Raw genomic sequence first — 22,115 nt, forward strand, 5'->3', positions numbered from 1 at the left:
CTTCCTGATAGCATAATGAAAAAGCATTTGAAAGAAGCCAGCCCAGATCTAGGTTACAGATGAAGGCCATTATGCTGTGGTAACACAGGCTTGCTTTCTTTTTAACTGAGGAGTTAATCCTCAGGGAGCCATTATTTCTCTGGCAGCTCCAGCGGGAATGTTCACAGTGTTCCATTTGGCTACTGATAGGCCCAGATAAGTGATTTTTACAAGGCTCCAAACAGGGCTGAGCTATGGTATGCCAAAAATCCAGCCACACAAAAAGAAAAGATGTGTTCTCAAATGAGCCAGCAAGTTTTTTCTTGCTTTGGAGAATGACAGTGACCCAGCCATCTACGATTAGATCTTATTTGTAAGTAGATTAAATAGTACTTATACAGCTTAGACCCACTGGCTTTGAGGCAGTGATTTTGAATTGATAAGAATTTTCTCTTCTATCCAGCCCTATTTAAGATTCCTCTTGTGCTGATGTTATTTAGCTCTCCTCACACTCTTCTGTGCAGCAATAGTTTACATAGCATGCAGCTACACATTGTAATTATATTTATGTTGACACTGGTGTTCTAGGTGAATTACTTTAACTTTAGTGCAAAAGTTATTGGTTTGCTTTTTCATAACCCTCTTTAAAAGAACAAACAAAGCCAGAATGCTGTCTGAACCTTGCAGGGACGTGAGGCAGAGGCTCAATTGCCTTAAGTTAAGCCACTTGCAAGGAGAAATGGCCCAACTTGATATGCTGCATGGCATCCTTACTCCTTTCATCTTTACTTATCCTTAAGTGCCATTAAAATAAGTGCTGAAAAAAAATGCTTGAAAAGCAAGCACTTTAACAGAGGTTGCAGAATTGAGCTTGCCTGTGTATGAGAGGATCTCATTTGTCACTACAATGTGTCTATTTATGAAGTGATACCCTCATTTTCCCAAGGGACCCCATACTAGGTCCTCTGCTGAATACACTGCAAGTATTTTGTTTAAATATTATCATTCATTCATTCATTCATTCATTCATTCATTCATTCATAAATTAATTTTCCTTTATTCTTCATTCCACTTTTGCCATGTCACCCTCTCTAGAGCATTCCCCCCACCATGCAATGGAGGTGCATTGCAGCCCCACTCACGCCAGTGCTGTGATGCTGTTGAGGGAAGGAGCTTCAAATGGGAGAGTGACTCCTAAAAATGGGAAACCATCAAGAATCTGGAACAAAAACACCAGTTCTTAGGAATATTATCAGCAATTTATCTTATCAGAATAAAACCAGTGATATCCATGAAACAGCCTTCGAGTAGAACATATAAACTAATCTTGGGGAAACATCTGGCAATCATGTCCCCAACTTCCATGAGACTTCTGTAACCATTGGAACAGAGTCCTGAAAGTTCTCAAGTTCTTCTTTGAAAACTGTGACTCCTAGGGGGGGAAGCAGAGGCATGTACTCTCCCAGATAAGCTACACCCTAGGCTGGAAGGCAGGACTTGTGGGTGTGAACCTGCTCAGCAGAACTGAGAATTGAACCCTGCAAACATTCTATTAAAGGCCTGAATAGCAGAACCCTGTTACAGCCATTTCTTTGTGTTAATAAATGCAATAGCCAAAGATAAAATAATGAGGTTTTTTTACTTTGGTGTCTAAAATGTTCCTAAGAGGTCAGTTTACATGGGAGATGGACCTTCTCTCTGTGTTTGCAATCTGTATCATAAAGATGATGATAATATAATTATATATAATCTATAATAATTGCTAATGGTTACCTCAAAGGAGTATTGGAAAGACTACATTAAAATAATGTTTAGATAATTACAACAGTGGAAGACTAGTTACTCTTGGACAAAATATTCTGTCTGGGAAAATAGCCATTCACTAATTAGATAAGGCACCCTATAGCAACACATTCTTCAATTTCTACTTTGTCACCTCTCTCCTACTTTAGGTGTCTCCCAAAATGTAACAAAAAAGAGAGTTAAAATGCAGGAATGAAAAATGTACTGGTATTTCCTGTTTCACTTAATAACTAACAGCAAAATAAACAAGAGGGAGGGAGAAGTCAGCCTGTAAAGACAAATTCAACCACAATGATGCAAAGTAGACAAAAAATTGTTAAACAGGGAGGAATTTTTGCCAGTAAAAGTAAATTAGCCAAAGTTTGTCTCTCAGCTGGATGTTTCTAAAATGTATACACATATGCATACACATCCAGGCTGTGTAGATACAAGGGTAGGGTTAAAAAGACTGCTCTATGTTGATGTCTATGACATATGTGGAAAATCACATAAAACTATGAACTGACAGTTTTTGAATAGATGAATGGATCTTGCAGAGAGCAAAATAATATCTCCTTCCACGTGGTAGCATTCTCCTGAGCTTGGCATGACACCATGTCTGCTTTAGTCTTCAGTTCCCATTTGAATGAGGAGCCAACTCCCACATTAATAATCTGTGGTAAAAATATATACATGACCCAGCTGCCATTTTCTCACTCTCTCTTTGAGAACACTTAGGCCTTGGAGTAAACATTTATTCTAAACAATGTAGGAGGAATGTGACTGCTCAGCACTGCCTAGGATTAGTGGGGAGAACTGGAGGGTAGCTCTAGGTATGGTAAAGAAATGTGTGATAGGAGAAGTATGTTTTGACAAGGATAACATTATTAACTGTACAAAGATTTGCCTTGTTAACCCTTCAAGAGGTTTCTGGGTGATTTTTGTGTATTATGTTGAAGAAGCACCTCTTGCCATGTCAGCACAGTTTCCAAGTCACACTGTGGTGCTAAATGTCCTGTCTTAAAGATGGTGGTTAAAATTCAGTCCTCTGCCCACTGAGGGGGGGCTGATCATCATCAACAGCAGCAGGATGGAAAAGCATCAAACTGAGACTTAATGAGGCTTTATCTTGTAGTCATTAACATGACCATAATAGTCATCATTAAAGCTTTTCTTGATTTTGCATGGGACAGATTCACCCAAGGTTAATGAGCTGCTGCCTTTTTTGAGTAATTTTGGTTGGGGCTGTCTTCACCTCCTGGCCATGCATTCTGGTGTGTGTTAGTGTGAATTGTTAAAAGGCTGCTGTGTGCCAAGGCTCACATAGTTGGCTGGGTTTGGTGACACTTCTTAAGATTCCTGTAACTGAAGGCGAGAACTCCTGACTGATAAAACAAAAAATGTTTGTGTATAAATCCATTCAACTATGTGAAGTATTCTTGATTTCTGTTTTTTATGGATGCAGCAGGAATTCTGGCTATACTTAATATCTCTTTAATTAAAGGTGATTTTTCTGCTCTTTTCATTTCACAACAGTTATATCATATCCCTGTCCTTTAATCCATCCATTACTTGCTGTCCACTTGATGCTCTCCCATGAGAGATGATGTGATACCAACACCCCACAGGCTGGGGACACAGTCTGGGTGCTGTGCAGGCAGACAGGAGATTGCCTCTGGGCTTCAAATAAATACAGAAGGCAAATAAATTACCAGTGGGGTGGTGACAAAATGCATGCTGCTCCATAGCTGGGCAAGCACCACAATTGCCTGTGTCCACTTGCTGCAACAACAACTTGTCATTGTGCTCTCTATCCCAGTCTGTACTCCCAGGCACCCCCTAAAAGTTCTTGCTTTGGAAGTGCCTCTCATTCCTTTGGCCTTATCCATTGCTTTGTGCCAGCTGCAGCTATGAAAACACTGTCCCACTGATACAGCCACATCATCCCATTCTCAACTCTTTGCAAAGTTTCTCTGCTTCTAAAGGCTTGGAGTCTGGACAATTTGTGTTTTCTTCCTGTGAAGTAGTTTAGAGGCCTTTGTAATTCAGTAGATTTTCCAGATCTTGAAAATTAGCAATAAATATGCAAAGGCAAAGTAGCCAGCTCAGAAAAAGCAGAAAACATCTTTAAATGAACCAAAATTCAGCTGAAAGACTCAGGAAAAGACAAAGCAATTTTGGAGCTCCATGTGCTGCAGTGGCAGTTCCTATCAAATGGAATCTACAAGACAAGCACAAAGTGGATGCATGTTGAGCACCAAGTTCTCCTTGGTTCTCTGGGGTCTCTAGGTGTACACATCACCTTTTTCTGGAAATTCATCCATTCATTCCGCTTAAGAGTAGCCATACTGAACAAACACGTGAATTTCTGTCTCCCAAAAGTCCAATCAAGTGTCAGCATGCCTATTACTAGATCTTAAATACAGTAATTCCCTGACAGATTTATGTAATCTATGTTCTTTAGGAGTTCTGACAAATTGATAAAAGTGCTTTCTTTCTTTCTGACTTAAGATCTATGATATTTTTTTTCAATTAGTGTGAGCTTTCAGGCTCTTGAATTTATTGTCTGCTATTTCAGTTTTATTTTCTTTAATTGGCACAGCTATAATGCAAAGTGGAACATTGTGTTTGTTGGGAGTAATTCAAATGGAAAAGACACAGCAAACTCTAGAATACTTTTGCAAATCACATGTATCTACAGGGCTTTTTTGGTACAAAGGTGGATAAACTTGGCAGTTTAATCCTGTTAGGAGTTAAGCTTTTTCCATATGTCCTGATTTTCCTGAAAAGAAGAAAGTAAAGCGTTCATCTGTTTTTCACATCCTTTCCCCCATTTTTTTGGCAGGAGTTCATGATGAGAGAAGACACAATGAGCCAAATGCATCCCTAGAACTGCTGAGGTCACACCAGGCCTCATATTGGCTCACTGAATTTCTATAAATATCCAGCTATCCTTTGATTATTTTTTTCTCCCTGCAATCACATACCATTTCCTTTCATAAAGTGTGTGGCTGTATATAATTTTAAAAATTATTTTTGCTTGGCATACAAATGAACATTTCAGTCCAAGCAAAGTGCAGGGTTGGTAGGCTGCTCCTCTCCCATGACATGGATGAGACAATGGCTTTTCAGGATACTGGATATGCAAATATACTCTGGAAAAATCTGCTGGTGTTAATGTGAAGATAATGCAGATGGGTGCAATTTTAATTGCATATTTAATATTTCCAATCATTCTTACAAAAATATTTTAAATTCATTTGCTGAAAATAAAAACCAGAATGGGGGCAGAAGAGCACACAGGCAGTGGAACATTTTATGTAAATCATATCCTCTTCTCCTGGGACAGAGTTGTTATGAAATCCTATTTCAGCTCAAATCAGCAGGAGATTTATGGGCAGCCTTTGAGTCTGGGTTTCAGAACCTGTGCTGTTCAACTCACTCAGCATGTAAATAACCTGTTCTCAGCAAAGCCAAGTGACACTGAAGAGGTGGGGATTTTTACCTTCCCAGTGGTAGGCATGTCCTTGCAAATGGGATACAGAACAGGGCCTTGATTGTGAGGCTGGAAACTGAAAGCCATGATCTCTTCTCTAACACAAAATATTTCACAGAATTGTTAGAAGGAGCAGTTATTCTCACAAAAGTTTACATTAAAGGACAAATGGTTTTATTATCTCAGCAATCTGTCACAGATTACTAACATCTGCTTTACTTGGTGACTGACATGAGTTTGAGCACAATGTTTCTTCTGCATTTCTCAGATGATCACTGGTAATTCTGGCTGAACTCTAGCTAGTTATATCTATCTTGTTATTTTAAAATGTAAATGATTGAATAGCAGTGGGAAGTTTGGTGTTTTGGTATCATATAGGATATTATTAAAATTTTGAGCTAATTTACGTTGGCTTCTGTCTGTGTGTGGAGGTCTAAAATAGAACCAAAATTTACATGAAGGCAACTAAGAATAGAAGCTATGACTCAAAATGCTTTGAGATTAATTGATATTAGTTGGAACAGAGAGTAAGGCCTATTTTTAAATGAAAGGAAAAGGAGAAATATTAGGCTAGAGTAAGTCATTAATCATCAAAATGAGTTTCCAGTCTGAAATAATTAGCCAGACCTAGAACAAGGACAAGGTTCAAAATGAGATCTATGTCCAAATTTACTATGGATCCCACTGTGAGGTCCCTGCAGCCCCAGCTCTGAGTTGTGCATTCAGTCCTAACATAGCATGGTAGTCTGCCAGATCATATTCTGTTCTGACTGCTCTGATTATGGATTGCCAGTAATGACAATTCCATTTTGCAAAGTTTTTGAGGATTTCTGAATGGGGGGGTGGTGGTGAGGCATTTTGGTTTGGTTTTTTTTTTTTGGTCTGGTATTTTTTAGTTGTTGATTTGGCTTGTTTTTTTTTCTGTGCCAAAATCTTGTGATAAAAATTTTAATTTCAGCTCTTGGACATGGGGCCTTATATTTATGCTCTGCTTGATTTGGAACCAGAATTTAAACCAAATCAACCATAACTGGGCTGTTTTTGCTCTAAATTCTGATCTACTCATCTTTTAATCTTCCCTGTTGAAGCTGTCCTTTGTGTGTGAAAGTAGCCACAGCTCTGCAGAGAGAGAAGTGGAGTATCTGGTGGCTGAATAATCTCTTTCTGTCTTTCCTACTTGGAAATTTAAATGGAAAATCCATCTTAGGTTTAAGGAAAATTTTCTCAGAACCTGTACCTTCCCACTTAAATGGCTTGGCACTGGATAATAAAAATTCCCAGCAAATGATATTTCAGGGTCTGTTGTTAAATTGTTGGTTATGAATATCACAAAGTTTCTGATTTTAACATCTATTTTTCTGTAAACTGGGCTCCAGCAGCACTTCACTTCTGAGGTGAGGTAAGAATTCCCCATTGAGAGCTCATTTTAGTGTGAACAAAGTTGTAGGATCTGGCTTCTCTCTTCCCCATGGCATAATTTACTGGTCTGCCAAATAAAAAGAGCTGTGAATCGGAAAAATATTGACATCTTAAAAAGCAAAGCTATACAGAGAAGATCTGAAGAGCCACCCTTGCACAAAGTACTAGTTCTGTAAAGTTATCAAAGCCAAGATTTCATCCTTACACATAATTACATTCACTGATGTCTTTAAAATAATAGATCTGTTCCTTGAAAAGGGCCTTCAGTAGAGGAAGTTAGTTGCTATTTGGTTTCCTTAAAAACTCCTTTTGCCCTTGTCTCTGCAGTCCTCCCTTTTGTCAAATTGTCCTCTGAAGTCCAACAGTTGTGGGGCCTTCGCATCCCCATTTAGAGCTGCTGCTGTTGAGCACATGCTTGGGAGTGCAGTTTGGAGCAGCTCAGGAAATAAAAACCTCTCTTCAGAGCTGGCAGTGTCCAACAGCAAAGCTATAAATACTTATTTATTTGTCTGTCCTTTCTTTCTCTCACTCTACTTTTCCAGTGAAAACAGTGTCACTACCTGGTGTTACCTTACGTATGTTCAGAGCTCCTACACAACTCCAAAATCCTTGTTTGGGTATTTCTGTGCATTTTTCAATTCCCTCTGGTCCCTTCTGACTCAAACTATTTTATGGTTCTGTTATTCTATGACTCTGTGATTCTATGATCATGATTCTATGATTCTATGATCAGAGTTTGAGGAAGGAGACAGAAATATTCTCCTGATATTTCCCATCCAGCTGCCATCTAGATGTTTCCCAGTTGTCTTTCCTGCTCTTCTGTGCATTTATGTATGTGCCTCTTTTCCCTCTTAACCTTAGAGGTTTTCTCTCATCCTCATGTTTTCTTTCTCATCAAGCAGAAATATTGAAAGCAGATTGTGAAATTGTAGGGGTTTGTACCACTTTATGTCTCTGTATCAAACCAAGTACAGTCATACAAATAATTTCAAACACAATAAATTCTCTGTTTATGAGATTAGCCTGGACTATGACCTTAACAGTTTTCACCTCTAGAAACATGAGGGCTAAGAACAAAATCCCATTTAGGGGTAAACCCCCAGTCCCAGCTTACTTGTTTTAGCTTCACAGCTAAGTTTCACCTCTGCTATGCAGTCCCTAAATGGTAGATTTGTCTCTTCATTGCACCTCATCTAATTTCATGTCCTCTAATCTAATCAAAAGTGACTCTTCTTTGCCAAGAAAATTGCCTCTTTAAGTATATCTTACCTTTGCTGCAATACTGACACAAGAAATTGCTGTTATGTACTGGGCCAAGCAAATTATTTTTAAGGCAAAATTATTAAACTATGATCTTGCTTAATCCTTTTATAAATATTTGGGGAAGAAAAATATGCTTTAATGTTGTTTCAGTTCTACATTTTTTTTGGTGAATAATCTGTGAATAATTCACTTTCCAGATGCAAAGTATTACTGAGGTATTATGATAAGACTAAGGAAAACACAACCCAAGATGTATTTCATTTAGAGGGCTGTATGCTTTTCAAAATAGAGGCTTTGGTGCCACCACTCATAAAATGTAAACCAGTCATCTTGCTTTTAGACCACCTGCCCATAATGGTGGTGGAACATTCCTTGTTCCATTGGAGGCAGTATTAGATTCACACCAGTGCTGCTGCATTTCATGCCCAAAGATAAAATAGTTTCAGTTGTGCTACCTTTTGACAAATGCCACTGCAGATGAAATCTTGTTGAGTGGATCTGGGATTTGTTTATTCTTCACTCACAGACATCTGTTCCTTGTCTCAGGTCCCCTGATGCTGTCTGCCTTCATGCAGCCTTAAACCAAGTCAATAAGACCATTGTCCAAATGTGGAGATATGGAAAATGCAATTGGACCAGTCCAGAAATATCTCCCCCTGAGCTGTGGTTCAAAGCTATGTGTAGAACATAGTTTAGTTATAATTTTATTTGTAGAAGCTGGCTACTGTTGTTCTGCAGGACTTGACAATGTTGAAATCTTTGCAATTAGGTCCTGCAAGTCTTACCTGGCCAATCTTGTCTCTGAAATGTTGAAATATTCCTTATAATGAGTTATAAGTACTATGTGGAACTACATAGCAGTTGTTCTATCTTAAATCTTATCAGATTATTTCAAGCTGTTTTGATTTGTCTGCCATATAAAACTTGGGATGAACCAAAAACCACCCAGCCAGCAGAGAAATTAGATTAAAACTATGTCTAAGAGAAATCTTCATAAACATCTCCTGTTACATCTTTTCTTATCCAGAATCCTGGCCACAATGAAGTCAATGGAAAAACTCCAGTTGCTGCTAAGAAAGGCCAGAATTTTATTCCAAGTCTGTGAAATAAGCCATAATTAACCTTCCATTGTGGCTGCCAGAATCCATGTCACCACTTGCTTCCACTTTCTGAATTTAATTTTAGTGAAAATCTGTCCAAAACTTAAGAGGCATTTAAGTAATAGCCAAGTGACTTTCTCCCTCTATCACTCTCCCTTACACACCCAGATAATTTAGAAAATGTGCCCTAATGCCTTCCACAGTTTCCTTTTGTAACAAATGTTAAAGACACTGCACTAACATAATGGAAAATTCTCCTTGTTATTGCTTGCTCTTCATTTATGTTTTGGATTGAAGAAGTCCCACAGCTCACCACACTCTAATTAATGGTCATTAATTATTTACAACTTTGCTTTATTCTCTGAAATAATTTATTTCTCTTTCTTCCACAAATAAATAAATGATGGTTTTAATTATCTTCCTATAAATATTTGGTTTAGCTCAGGTCAGGAGTTCCTGCTGGATGTTCAGTATGCATTTGGTCTACCCTTTTACCCGAAGTATGAAGCACAATTTACTGATGAAGAAAAGGGCCTTTCCTTGCAAATTATGCAGTATATCTCCAACTTCATAAACTCTGGGTAAGTGTGAGACATTTAAGAATTGCTGTGACTGGGGAGATGGTGAGAAGTAGAGGGAATGTTGTCAGTCCAGACCCTGCCCTCACTTAATCTTCTCCATTTCCTCTACAGTTCGTAAAACTACAGTGGGATTTGGTCCACACTGTTGGAAAGTCATAGCCAAGTTACCAACCAGAGCAGCCACCAAGGGTTCAGAATATGAGACTTAGTCAGGGGGAATAGACATTTTATCTCCATTGACCAGCTGCAAATCCTACTAAAGTACATGCAGGCTTCAAAGACCTTGCTCTTGTGTCCAGAGCTTAGTTCTAGGACCCCAATTCTTAAGCTTCTTGGCTAAGAGTTCTCTTTCTCCCATAAGAAAAGGGAAAGCACAAGAAGACACAGTGCACCCTTCACCAATTACTCTGTGAATATCATTCTGTGCTACTGTGCTGTGGCCATGCTTGAGAATGAGGAGTATCTCTGGAAACCTAGTGGGGGAATGGTGGGAATACTGACTTGGTGTGCTTTTTCCAGTGTCTTGGGTTGGGCTGGGATTGAAGGCTGTTAAGGGTGTTCATAAGCCTGTGTCTATACAGGTTCTATGTACCTGTTCTTAGGAGGTGTCAGATGAGGCACCATGAATGATTACCAGTCTGGACTGAATCTGAACCCTTCTGGTCAGAGGGACTGGATACACATTTTCCTGACCTAGCCAATCTTCTTACCATTTTATTGTTCATTCTTTTCTAATGATAATGTCTCCCACTCCCTTAGAAATCCAAACTACCCACACAGTTTCTCGAGAAGGATGCTGGGGGTGATGCCTGCCTGGCCTATGTATCTGTCAAGTGATGGTGGTGATAACTACAAGGAATTCACTGTTTCTTTGCCGACTCTTAAAGGACTGAAAAAATCAGACTGTTCCTTTTGGTCTGATTATATCAGAAGGCTGAAAGCGTCCACAGGTGAGAAGAGTGTTTTCTGACATTAAATAAACCCTAAATTCTCTGCTAAATGTTTTTATCTGACTATAGTGCTGTTATGTTGCTGTAGAAAAACACTTTTGGCAAATTAAACATCTTGCAGGGTATATAGCTAAGAATGTAACACTAAACAAATTTACTTTATAGCAGATAATGTGTATTAAAGTTTAATTGTCCTGGACTTTAACTAGGTAGAGAAATATTCTTATGATGGTAGAAGATGTGATGAAGCCATAGAGAGAGCTTGATCCCTGTTTACAGTCACAATATACACTCTGTGTAAACTGGAAGGCTGTGTACACAGGCCTCTTTTGCATACTGGAAACACCTAACAGGAGAATGTTGAGACTCCTATGGATTAGGAGGAGCACAAATCATTTCCATCCACTGTAAAATTGCAGCTGAGGCTTTATATCTTGTTATGGTTCCTGCATGCTTTGACTTCTCAGTACATTAGTTTATTCGACTTTTTTTATAGCTGTGGGGATTATGCCTCTTGCATGTGTCCTTTTATATTTGCCATAAATTTTAATGCAGCCATGAGAGCCCTTCAATTTTTTCTTACTGCTTAGGACAGTAAAGCAACTCTCCTTAGATTTCAATCTGCTGTCTGTCCTGAATTTATTCTAGTAAATAAACTCCCCTTCATATCTGTGTATCTTGTAAATAAATATGGATAGCCTCAAGCAAACCAAACAAAACCATCCCCTTTTGGCAGGCAGAGATGTTTTGAATTGTTCTTGGAGGCCTGCAAGTTTTGCATCTATTTTTTATGTCCTAAGGATTCATCTTCACAGTGAATACAGTTCAGGCTTGCTCTGCTTTGGGGGCTGTTGAATTTCTGGGAACAAAATGTACTTTCCAAGACACTGAGCTACCCAGGCTATCTGTGCCTGACACGAGACCTCAGATGGGCTGAGGCTGATGTTTGAGTGACTCAAAACTAAAATGTCTCAGAACCATCAAGCTGGTGGTTCTGATGCAGACACAGAGCATCAATTCTCTCATTCAATAGACAACCTCAATCTTTACTCATGGTCTTTCTTCCAAAGTGGAGCCAAGATTTTGTTGTCAGCCTTTTCATCAGTTTCTTGGTATACCTCATTGTCTTTCAGGGTCAGAGGGGATACTTTGATGTCTTCAATGGCTTTGTGCTGATTGAGATATTGCTAATTTTCACAGCTTTATTCTGAGGTTTAAACAGTCCTGGCAATAACTCCTAGATGTTTTTGAACCTCACCTGACAGCACTGTGGCTGTGTAATGCCAGACTGGGCTGAAGTCACAGCTCTGGCAGAGTGACTGCTGACCAAGCACCACGGACAGAGACTATTCCTAGCACCTATGGAAATTCCCCCAAAAGTGGGAAAATATCCACCAGGGCATATTGGTTTTGACATAGACAATATTTAAAACTATCCAGACTGGTGTAGTAACACAAAATTCATGTATGGTTTAGTCCAATGATCTGTCTAGCTCAATATCCTGCTCTTCTCCACAGCCAAAGCCAAATACTTGCATGTTAAACATAAAATACGGGGAGCAAGAGAAAAACATACTTGAAGAATTCAAAAGGTTGAGTAAAATATTTGAAAATAAGCCATAGAATGTGAAATTTATGGAGTATGGATTGTCAAGAAAATGTTTAAAAAGTACATGCTAATCTTCAAGCAGAACTGAGTACACCCAGCTGGATCTCTAAGGCAGTATTTGCTTGGCCTCAGCACCATGGTAATGCAGTTACAAAGCTGATTTCTAAATTCCATCTAAGCTAAATTCCAAGCTAAATTCCATCTCACAGAAATGTGGGCTTGACACTGTTTTGATAGTCATTTTTAATCTGTTATCTCTTGAATATTAAACTTTTTCATACTATTTAAGTAGACATCACATCAAACCCTTTTCTGCTACAGACCCCTTAGCCCGGGATGGTAATTTACAGAGACACTTGTGATTCTCTTTATAACAATCTGAGCCTAAGTCCTTATGAGAAAAGATTCATAATGTTCATCAGTTCACTTAGAAAAAGTGCAAAAAACTCAGATGGTGATGGCTGAACACCCTTAATTTATTTTTGAGAGGATATTGTGCTGAAATTCATGCCAAAGCAGTGTCAGTCTACCAGAAGAAATTCATCACCTCCCAAAGGTTAGATTCTGCAGGAATTGAGTCCCTATACATTATTTTTTTTTACCTTGTTGATGTGTGTCCTTGCACCCAGTTTGCTGTACCTCCCTTCAGCACTGAAGCCCTGCACCTCTGTTGTTCCCTGACTGCTCCAGCCTCTGCTCCTGGAGAGCTGTCAGGCTGTCCTGTGGGACCTTGGCATATGCTGAGCACCAGATTTGAAAGAACAATGCTGCAAACCATTTTTGGATGTTGCACCTTGTACTCCTTCCTGAGGGGGATTTATTGGTCTGTCAGCTACCCCAAGATCCAATCTAACACTTTTCTGCCTTTTAAAAATTATAAATGTTCATGAAAGTTGTCCTTGGATTGTTGTTGTGAGTTGCAATTTGTGGCCTCATGCCAAGTAGATGGAATTTAGAAGTGTGCCAGCGAGAAGCATGGATAACAAAACATTCCAGTCTTCACATCACAATGTGTACAGGATCTAGTATGATGCAATCTCAACCAGCTGTGATGAATCCTGTTTTGTTCATCTCATTTTTTCCTTAAAATCAATATTTTTCCAGCTTCATATACCATCTGGAATCTATAAGCAAAAAAATCCCCAATTTATTTCAATAAAATGGAGAAGAACTGGACAAATCAATGATCATAAAATATAGCTGGAACTGGCATTTAAAATTTTTTTCTCAATCCTTTTTATACCACTGTGGGAAATGTCTTGATTTGGAAATGTCAAATCAGGGATGACTAAAGGCTCAAAGCTCAATATCTCTGTCCAACAGAAAACTGAGGTATTCCTTGCTGTGGTTTAAGCTAAACTCATAAATTTCAGCTTCTGGAATAAAACCTCTCATATTAAGAATCTGAGATGTCTTTTAGGTTATTCACTGCTGGATATAGAAGCTGTTTATCTTAACTGTTACCTGTAATTTTCTTTCCATTTAGTAAAAAAATTGTCCAAGTTTGTGTTTCGTTTTGTGATCAGACCAAAATATTTAATGACAGAATGTATCATTTGTCCCTGGCACATAATTGGAATGTATGTTGTTGTATTTGAAGATAGTTTTTAAAAATCCATGTAATAAATGCAATGATTCATCATAATGTTTGCTGGCAGTGCCTTTACAAACTATGGAGGGAACTTGAAATCTGTTTCATTGCCAATGAACTAACAATCTCTTGAAGTTTTGTTTGAGACCAGTTTGTAAAGTTGGCATTTTGAGGAGCAGTTTGCTTGGAGAATTATGAAAGTGATGGTGCTTGAAGAGGTTTGGAGCTCCCATGGTTGCATTTCAAAGATGTGTTTTATATTTTGAATTATGACGGTTTCCATGGGAAACATCAAACTGAGAAATAAGAAGAGTGGCAATTGTGGAAAAAAGGAGCTGTGGATGGCTTTTTCCAGGGAATGTGTTAATAACTTGAAATTCAGTTAGAAATTCAGTTCAAAACAGGAGCTCCAGAATGTTTATATATATTCAGACAGATGTCTGGATGCTAACATTCCTGTTACATAGTGTGGTGGACTGTGTGTGCCTAACAGTGAGTCCCTTTGTGAGAGGCCTCTCAGTGCATCCCAAACAGGTGGAGTTGGATCCAGCCTGCATCTCTTACTCCTCTAGCTGGTATCTAAACAGAACCAATCCTCCTAAAGCAAGTACCTCTGCAACAGTCTTGCAGCTGGGGAGAAAGAAATGCCATTAGTGTCTCACAGTAAAATCTTGTCTGCCTAACTCATGTGCCTAAATTTTGACTTTTAGGTATATTTTTCCCATGCCCAAGTTAGCCAGGTTGGACTTCATCTATGGAAAATTCAACAGGTAGCAAAGCTGGAGCCTTCTCCAAGAGCTCTAGGATACCATATAAGCCAAATGAGAGTCCAAACAAAGTAAGAGTATTCAGAGTTCACGCTTGAATCAAAACTGAATCAGGAATGTTGTTGTTAGCATTCATCTTTTATCCTTTCTAGTCACACCTTCTTTTTAGGAAATCTTGAATAGAAAACATTCCTTTAGTATGAGGGACATGTGTGCAGCAATGAGAGCACTTTGGCTATGAGGCATTAAATAAACACCCTCAGTGCACTTTCTTGACAGAACTTGGTGGTGTTGAGGCAACTGCATCACTGAAATAGGGTTGAAAACTGAAATTATAGAAGGTAAAAAATAACAAAGAAAAGATTTATTGGAGGTGAGTGTTTGGGGCTTTTTTGTATTACAGACATACAAAAAATTAATGTTGCCCACACTTCCTACCTGGCAAGGAATTTTCAGGAGACAATAGAAAAATAAAACCTTTCATGAGTGGAGAAAAAACTATTATGTATTCCAATGGCAGTTATTTAAAGGACAATACTTAATTATCATGAAGTGATCTACCATTACTCTAAAGCATTTTGCAATGGATTGCCAACTGGAAAAACCAGTTTCTTGAACATTTATAGCTTGAACATATATAACATTTATGCATGAAAGGTTTTTAGGTGTGACTGACAAAATGTGTACGCTGTAGCTTGCTGCCTCAATGATATGACATCTATTTTAATCTTAATTGTATTGTCCTTTCAGGAAGTGCAAGTGGTGGAGAGCCCTCTGCAGGAAACAGCTCTGGTGAAACTCCAAGTGAAGTTACCTCCCTGGAGAGCCAGCCCCTGGGAGATGAGGTGGCTTACAGCAGATAGGGAATAGGGAATCACAGGGCTCTGGGGTGGCTTTGTCACACAATTGTGCATCCACACAACCATCTCACACCAGATGAACACTTCTTTTAGTTAACTTTCTCAACAAGTCCATTAGACCTTTGAATAAAGTAGTTTTCAAGAAAATTTAATAATATGGCACAAAATGAGCACTACAGCTAATGTTTTAACTCGAAAGAGACTGTAATTAAAAAAAAAAAAGTAATAATAAAACCTGCAAAACCAAAACAAATACACTTGGTCTTTATTTCTTGCAACTACACAAATGCCAGCATATTCTAGGTACCACCAGCCAGAAAAGGACAGACATTAAAATACTCAGAAGCCCCTTAATGATGAGGCTCAGATTTGTTAAATGCCATATCTGTATTATCCTTTTTATTACTCATCCCATCACAAGCTGCTGATAGGAGAGAGATTGGTTTGGCATTCTGGAGAAAACTGAAGAAGTCTAGAGTAGGAAGGAAGAGCAATTAAGAAGGGAATCAAGAGTATGCATTGAGTGTGTTCACATGAAGTCATGCACATGCTATATTCATGGTCCCCTGTGAAATTATTTGAATACTATTTGGATAAGGCAGAGTACACAGAAGAGATAATGCAAAGAATATGTTCATTAAAGCTTAGATCATGCCATCCCTGGGACACCTATCTTTTTAAAGAAGAAGATGAGATACACAATAGTTTTTGAAGCATAAGGAAAATCATAAGATACCTCTAATGGCTCTGAAGGTATTTTGGATTAGGCTGTTAATTTATTGCTGCGCTCATTTGGCAACAGACAGCCTTCAGTTGACAGTGTATCACACACATGTTCATGAGACCTCACAAAAAGTAAAATCAAGGTTGCCCAGTAGGACACAAATTTCTTGTGCAGTGCTGAAATGGTTTAGGAAAACAACTCATAAGGTTTTGTTTGCTGCTTGAGCCCTTTGACAGCACATGAGCTGTTACTGCTGCCTGCCATGTATCCAGGTTCCAAAGGTCTTACCAAGATGGAAGAAGAACTGTGTAACATTCCTAGTTCTTACACTTACATCCTTTTCAATAAATAGTAAAAACATTGGAGGAATCAAGAAGCTTGTTAACTGGTTAAATATAAAAGAGTAAATATGGAGAACTCAAACTTGGTTTCCAACATTAGCTTGGTTTCCTAAACTAGCTAACTGTAAAGGGAAAAAAAACCCCAAAAAAACCCAAACAAAACAAAACCCAAAACTATTTAAGAGCTTTTTAAAAAGCCCAGATATTAAACATCTATCTCAACAGAGGATGCTTTCTTTGCAGTAACCATAGATACAGCAGCTCTGATTCCTTGGGCAAGACTGGGCTTATTTTTGCCCTATTTGAGAACAAATTGTTGGTCACAGCAACTCCAGTATTATTCTGCTGCCCATAGAACTGGCAAACAGAGAACAGATTTAAAAGGATTCAGTATTGACTTATGTTAATGAAAGACAAATATATAATCTTTTCCCACTCACTATTCAGCTCCACCTTGAGCCCAGAGATATCTCAGGAATTTGAGAAAAGATTTTCATTTTGAGCTAGGAATGCAGCAACTTAGCCTTGCAGGCTCCTAATTACAGGCTTGGCCATCTAGTAGGACTGCTAGATGGACAGGTCTGACTGGGTTTTTTATCTGACTGGTTATCCCCTCCTGAGATATCCAGCTCAATGGGCAATTTGGTAAAAGAGACTCTTTAAGAGTGGATTTTTTGTAAAACATCTTAATTTCACGTCTGACTTCCCCCCACATACCCTGTTACAGTGGATGCAGCTCTTTAGACTGTTCTGTCTCTCTCCAAGTTTCCTAGAAGTGTCTTTTCTATAGCCCAGTGTTGGTTTCCTCTTTAAAAAAGCATGAATATATTCTTCCCCAGTTCTCTGCACCCTCCTCTTATGCTAGTCCTGCTCATTCTCCATGCTTCTTTAAACTTGCTTCTGTCAAGGCACATTTTGATGCTGACAAATGCAGTCCCAGGATCCTTTGTGTTCCTGTAATTCCACATTTCCTCATCTTGCATCCCATATCCTTAAGCTGAAACATCTTTGAATTCCAAGACAACTTTTGCATTAGCACAACTGATTCAGTCTTTTTGGCTGTGAGTCTCATCACCTTCCTGACTTTACTCCTCTTTCTTATGGGGAACCACACTGTTAGAAATATCCTGGTCAAATCCAACAGGAGATTTAATTAGAAAAGCACACATGTGGACTGACTGACAGAGGTCAGGAAACTTTAGCCTGGGTGATACTGAGAGGCCAAGTCTGCTCCCACATATAATTCCTAGTAAGAAAAATACATTCCCAGACTATTTAGGTCATTGAGCTCTAAACTGAAATACCAAAGACTCCAGTGATCTGGTGCTGAAGCAATGCACAGAAGCACAACTAGAGCCATGCTTTCCTCCTTCCTACTGGAAATGGCTATAATATTTTAAAAGGGCAACATTCTTTAAAACTTCCTATGAGCATACACACAGACAACTCAAGTTAATGCCATTTAAGTTATTTAATCTGAACTTTTTGAAAGACAAGCCATCAGAACCTTTCTGTATATGTTGCTTTTAATACTTGAATATCTAACCTAGGGCATTTTGTGTGATTTTTTCACACAGGAGGTATTAGGCAACAGAGAAAAAATGTGGAGTATTAGAAATATTTTACCATGCAGAGTTGGAAAGAAAACAACTGCCTTAATGGCAATGCTGGAACATTGATTGTTTGCATAAGTACTTGACACATAGAGAGCTGGAACATCACAGTTGTCATCCTGCTATTACCCACATCATATAATTCCCTTGGCTAAAATTAGGGACTCAGTCTTTCACCATAGCAGCATCATAGTCAATGTTATGTATTAGATAAAGACTCACATTCTCTCTAACTTGCTCCAACTACACTGCTCTACAGCAGTGGCTTATGTAGTAGTAATTAGATATTTATGGACTGTTGCTTCTCCCTATGTGAGGCTTAAAAAAAAATAAACAAAGCAAAAGATCCTCCACATGGTTCTCATTTGGTCTTTGAAACACAGACACTGGCCTGGCTAGGATTTTAAGTTTCAGGTATGAGAGAGTGTGCTTAATCAGAAGTGAGATAGCCAGGGCTTTCAAAATTTTCTATTTTTCTCCTGTTTTTATATGAGGCTGATCTGGCCCAATGCTGAGGATTGTTACTTCCTGCTCCTGCAGATGTGAATCCTCTAGCATGGCCTTTGGTCATGATGATGTTGGCTCCTTCTCCTGGTTTTCCAGCTGCCCAGGGAAGACCCTTTGAATCCAGCACTGGCTAAAACTCAGTGAACCTCAGCTGAGAGCTCATGTGCCCTCAAGGACAATTAAAATAGTTTTGCATCAGGATTCCTGACAAATCTACTCACTCTTTGAGAGGCTGGTGTATGACTGGGTGTGGAGAATGCTGTGTTCCACAGCACAGACTTTGGATCATTACAAAAGCTATTATTTTCCTGTTGTTATTCCTCATATATTCTGCTATCATAGCATGAGAGGCAATGCCTCAGGAGTTTATCTTTCCTGATTCTTACACAATCAGGCAGTCTGGTGAGCACAAGTCATTCTAACTTTTAGTATCTTCTAGGCCTCTGATCAGAGTCAGATGGGACTGGATATTTTTGAGCATTACAGCTGTTTTTCAAAGCTAAGGAGCTCTGTAAATCAGATCCCACTACCCTGTAGGGAATTTGGATGCCCGGTTCCCATTATGGCTTTGGAAACCCCACCCAACATCTGTGCAATGGTCAGTGCTCATTTAGGAACCTTTTCTCTTTCATGATGAGTGTATGGCCACAGAAAAAAGCACCATTGCAACTGGCAGCAGTTCATTAACCCACAAGGGGAGAATTTAGCTTGTTGTTTAACTTCCCTGGTCCAGACTGAGATCTTTAGCAAGACAGACTAAAAATCTTGCTTATTTTTGTTTCTTCCAAACAAGACAGTGGACAGTTTTCAGGGGCAGCCAGCATGTTCATGACCATTATTAGCATACAGGTACTGTCTCACACAGAGAAGTAATGCACACCTCCAGAGGGACTCACATATCTCTGTTTTAAATTCAGGAAAGAGCTGAGAGGAGTCACAATCAGTTTACTGCAGCTTTTTTTACATACCACTGAAAAAATGAACTGCTCTGCATGTGTCAGCTTAAGTGAAATGAGAGCCCCAAGTTCAAGAGCAAAGAGACTTGATGTTCTTCCACATTATGCAATCACAATTGCTCAGATATGTCAATTTTAAATAAAAGAAGGATGATTTTTCAGTGAAAAGTCTTCTGTTTAAAAGATTTTGTCTGGATACCTCAAAAACAGGATACCTAGGAAAGGTAAGGCTTTATTCTGGCTCTGAAGAGTTTACTCAGTACTTGTATCCTAAACAACAGGGAATATAAGTGTGAATTGATAGCTGCTCTTTGGAGTGGCAGTTCAAAAGTCAATGGCTGGATGCTGGCTACCTGGGAGATTCAGCTCTAAAATAAAGGCCATGTTGAGGTGAAAGATCACTCAAATAATTAACAACTGATTGCTTGGTTTATCATAGGAAGAGGCCAAAGCAGCACCATTTAAATTCAACATCTCAGATCTGCCTAAAGTGAAAAAAAATTCATGATGGGTGTTCATTCAAACTGTTACCTTATAGCAGAGTAAGGTGTAGGGCAGTTACACAAGTCAGATCTTGTTTCACAGGGTGTAGATCAGCCTGGGCTGGTGACCAACAGCACTTGGTGCAGATGTAGTAGAGATGTTTCCAGCAATGTTCACCACAGGGGAAGGATGGACCTCAACCTGACTCTTCCTTTCATCCCAAAAGGAAGCAGTCCCTTCCCACCATGTGCTGAAGAGAGCCCTGTGTCATCTCCCCATTCTCTCCAAATTCACAAAGCTATTTAGGCACCTAACTTAGGATCCTGGGGGCCAGCTAAGCCTATCACCTGCAGTCCTACCCTTCTTTACTGTCCATAACTCCTACAAGTTTTGGGTATGGAATGAGGCTTTCAAGAGCAGCCAGAGTTGTGCCTGACAGCCTGGTTTCTGTGACTCCAAAGCTCTGTTTTCTCACAGTTTCTGTTGCAGCCTCCTGGGCTGTCAGAACTTGTGGCTTGGACATGATGATGCAAGGGCTGCACGCCCACCCAAGGGACTCCTCAAGGACAGCACTCTCAGGAGACAGGCTCCCATGTCTGTTAAAACATCCTGAAAAAAGCTGTTTCTGACCAGCCAACACAGTCAAAAGCCCCATCACAAGCCTGACTGCTTTCAGAGACAGCAGCTGGCTGGCAGGAGAGAAGGCAAACTCTGACAGGGTGTTTGCTTCACATCACTTCCATGGCAGTTTGCTCCTTTCCTGCCTGGTAATAAACGCCTCACCAAGGGCTGAGGCTCCTGAATTTGGCAGGAAAGCCATGGGTCTGCCTTTCAGTTGAAGTCAAAAATGTCATCAGAGCCAGAGGCTGCAAGCTGCACTGATTCAGAGCAGTGGCACTCAGAGTGGTGACTGTGTTTATGAGGGAATGGATTATTCCTTTGCCAAGATGCCACAAGTGCTCCAAAAGGAGCACTCTCTCTGAGAAACCATTTTTCATCAAGCCCCTCCCCACAACCTTCCATCCTGGAGTCCAGCTGCAGATTTACACCTTTTTTATCACCTTTTTTGGAACATTTTAGCATGCTAAAAATGGATCCCTTGGGCTATGCTTAGCTCTCAGTCAGGCCATTGTCTCACAGACTGGAGCTCAATGAAGCTTGATGGGAGACAAGAAAGGTAAATTTTGAGTGTGATTCCCAGGGATCAGGTGCTTGGCATCTGCCCAGACAGACCTAACATACTCCTTGAATCCAAAATAGAATACCTTCTATTTTGAGTGAAATTTGCCTTTTCTGTTATTATTCTCATTCCTTTCCATTGCATGCAGTTCTCCACAGCTGACCAGGCTGTTCTGATGGAGGACCCATTGCTCCCCTTTTTGTGTATATCTGTCAGTGACCCAAAGCTGGTGACAGTGCTTTAGCTTCATTTCAGCACCAATGAAAGGCTGGCTGTTCCAGTGTAAGCCCCTAAACACATCTTCATGGGTTTCATGTGTTTCATATTCTTTTTCTTTTATTGTTTGCTTGAATCCTCCTTTTCTGTCACCTCTTGAGGGCTGCAGGATGGGGCTGGAGGGGAAGGGCAGGTAGATTTTAAGGTTCAGCAGTGTAAGAAATTACCCTCAGGAAAAGATAAATTAGAGGAGACCACATTCCTACCCTGCTCATGATGCTGCCATAGGTCAGGTTTGTGTGAGAAAAATGTCTTGTTTGTGAGGACACTGGAACTGGGGTGGTTATTCCAGACAGGTCCTTCTGCACAAATCAGTTTACTCTAGTGGAGGAGCAATCCTATTGCTTGTGAAACTCCAAAAAGGGGCACTTTTCATCTGTAATGGTGATGCTTTTGCCAGCACAGCAGCATATCAAGAAATCCACATTCCCCAACTGATTTTGGTTTCATCACAGCCCCTGACCCAATGGGAAGTGCTGTCCTGGAAGAGTCCTGCTCCATACCCACAGCCCTCCCTGGGCTGCTGAGCCTGAGCTTGCCAGCACTCAGCCTCCTTCCTGCCCCCTCTTGCCCTCTGCAGCTGCTTTTGCTCTTCTCTTTAACCCCTAATTATTTATTTCCACTCTATCCCATTTCTT

At 39.6% G+C, this 22,115-nt stretch overlaps 1 protein-coding gene across 1 annotated transcript in view; it reads left to right on the forward strand.

Annotated features, from left to right (window-relative positions):
* The window catches only part of TG (thyroglobulin), a 147,541-nt gene extending 131,901 nt beyond the window's left edge, over positions 1–15,640 (forward strand). Inside the window, exons 46-48 of the mRNA XM_077173556.1 lie at positions 9,480–9,620; positions 10,380–10,570; positions 15,288–15,640. Coding sequence (XP_077029671.1) covers positions 9,480–9,620; positions 10,380–10,570; positions 15,288–15,400 — 445 coding nt within the window. The 3' untranslated portion in view covers positions 15,401–15,640. The remainder of the gene's footprint in view (positions 1–9,479; positions 9,621–10,379; positions 10,571–15,287) is intronic.
* Positions 15,641–22,115: the final 6,475 nt, after the last annotated feature.

Source organism: Agelaius phoeniceus, chromosome 1, assembly GCF_051311805.1.
Source record: "Agelaius phoeniceus isolate bAgePho1 chromosome 1, bAgePho1.hap1, whole genome shotgun sequence".
Taxonomy (NCBI): Eukaryota; Metazoa; Chordata; class Aves; order Passeriformes; family Icteridae; genus Agelaius; species Agelaius phoeniceus.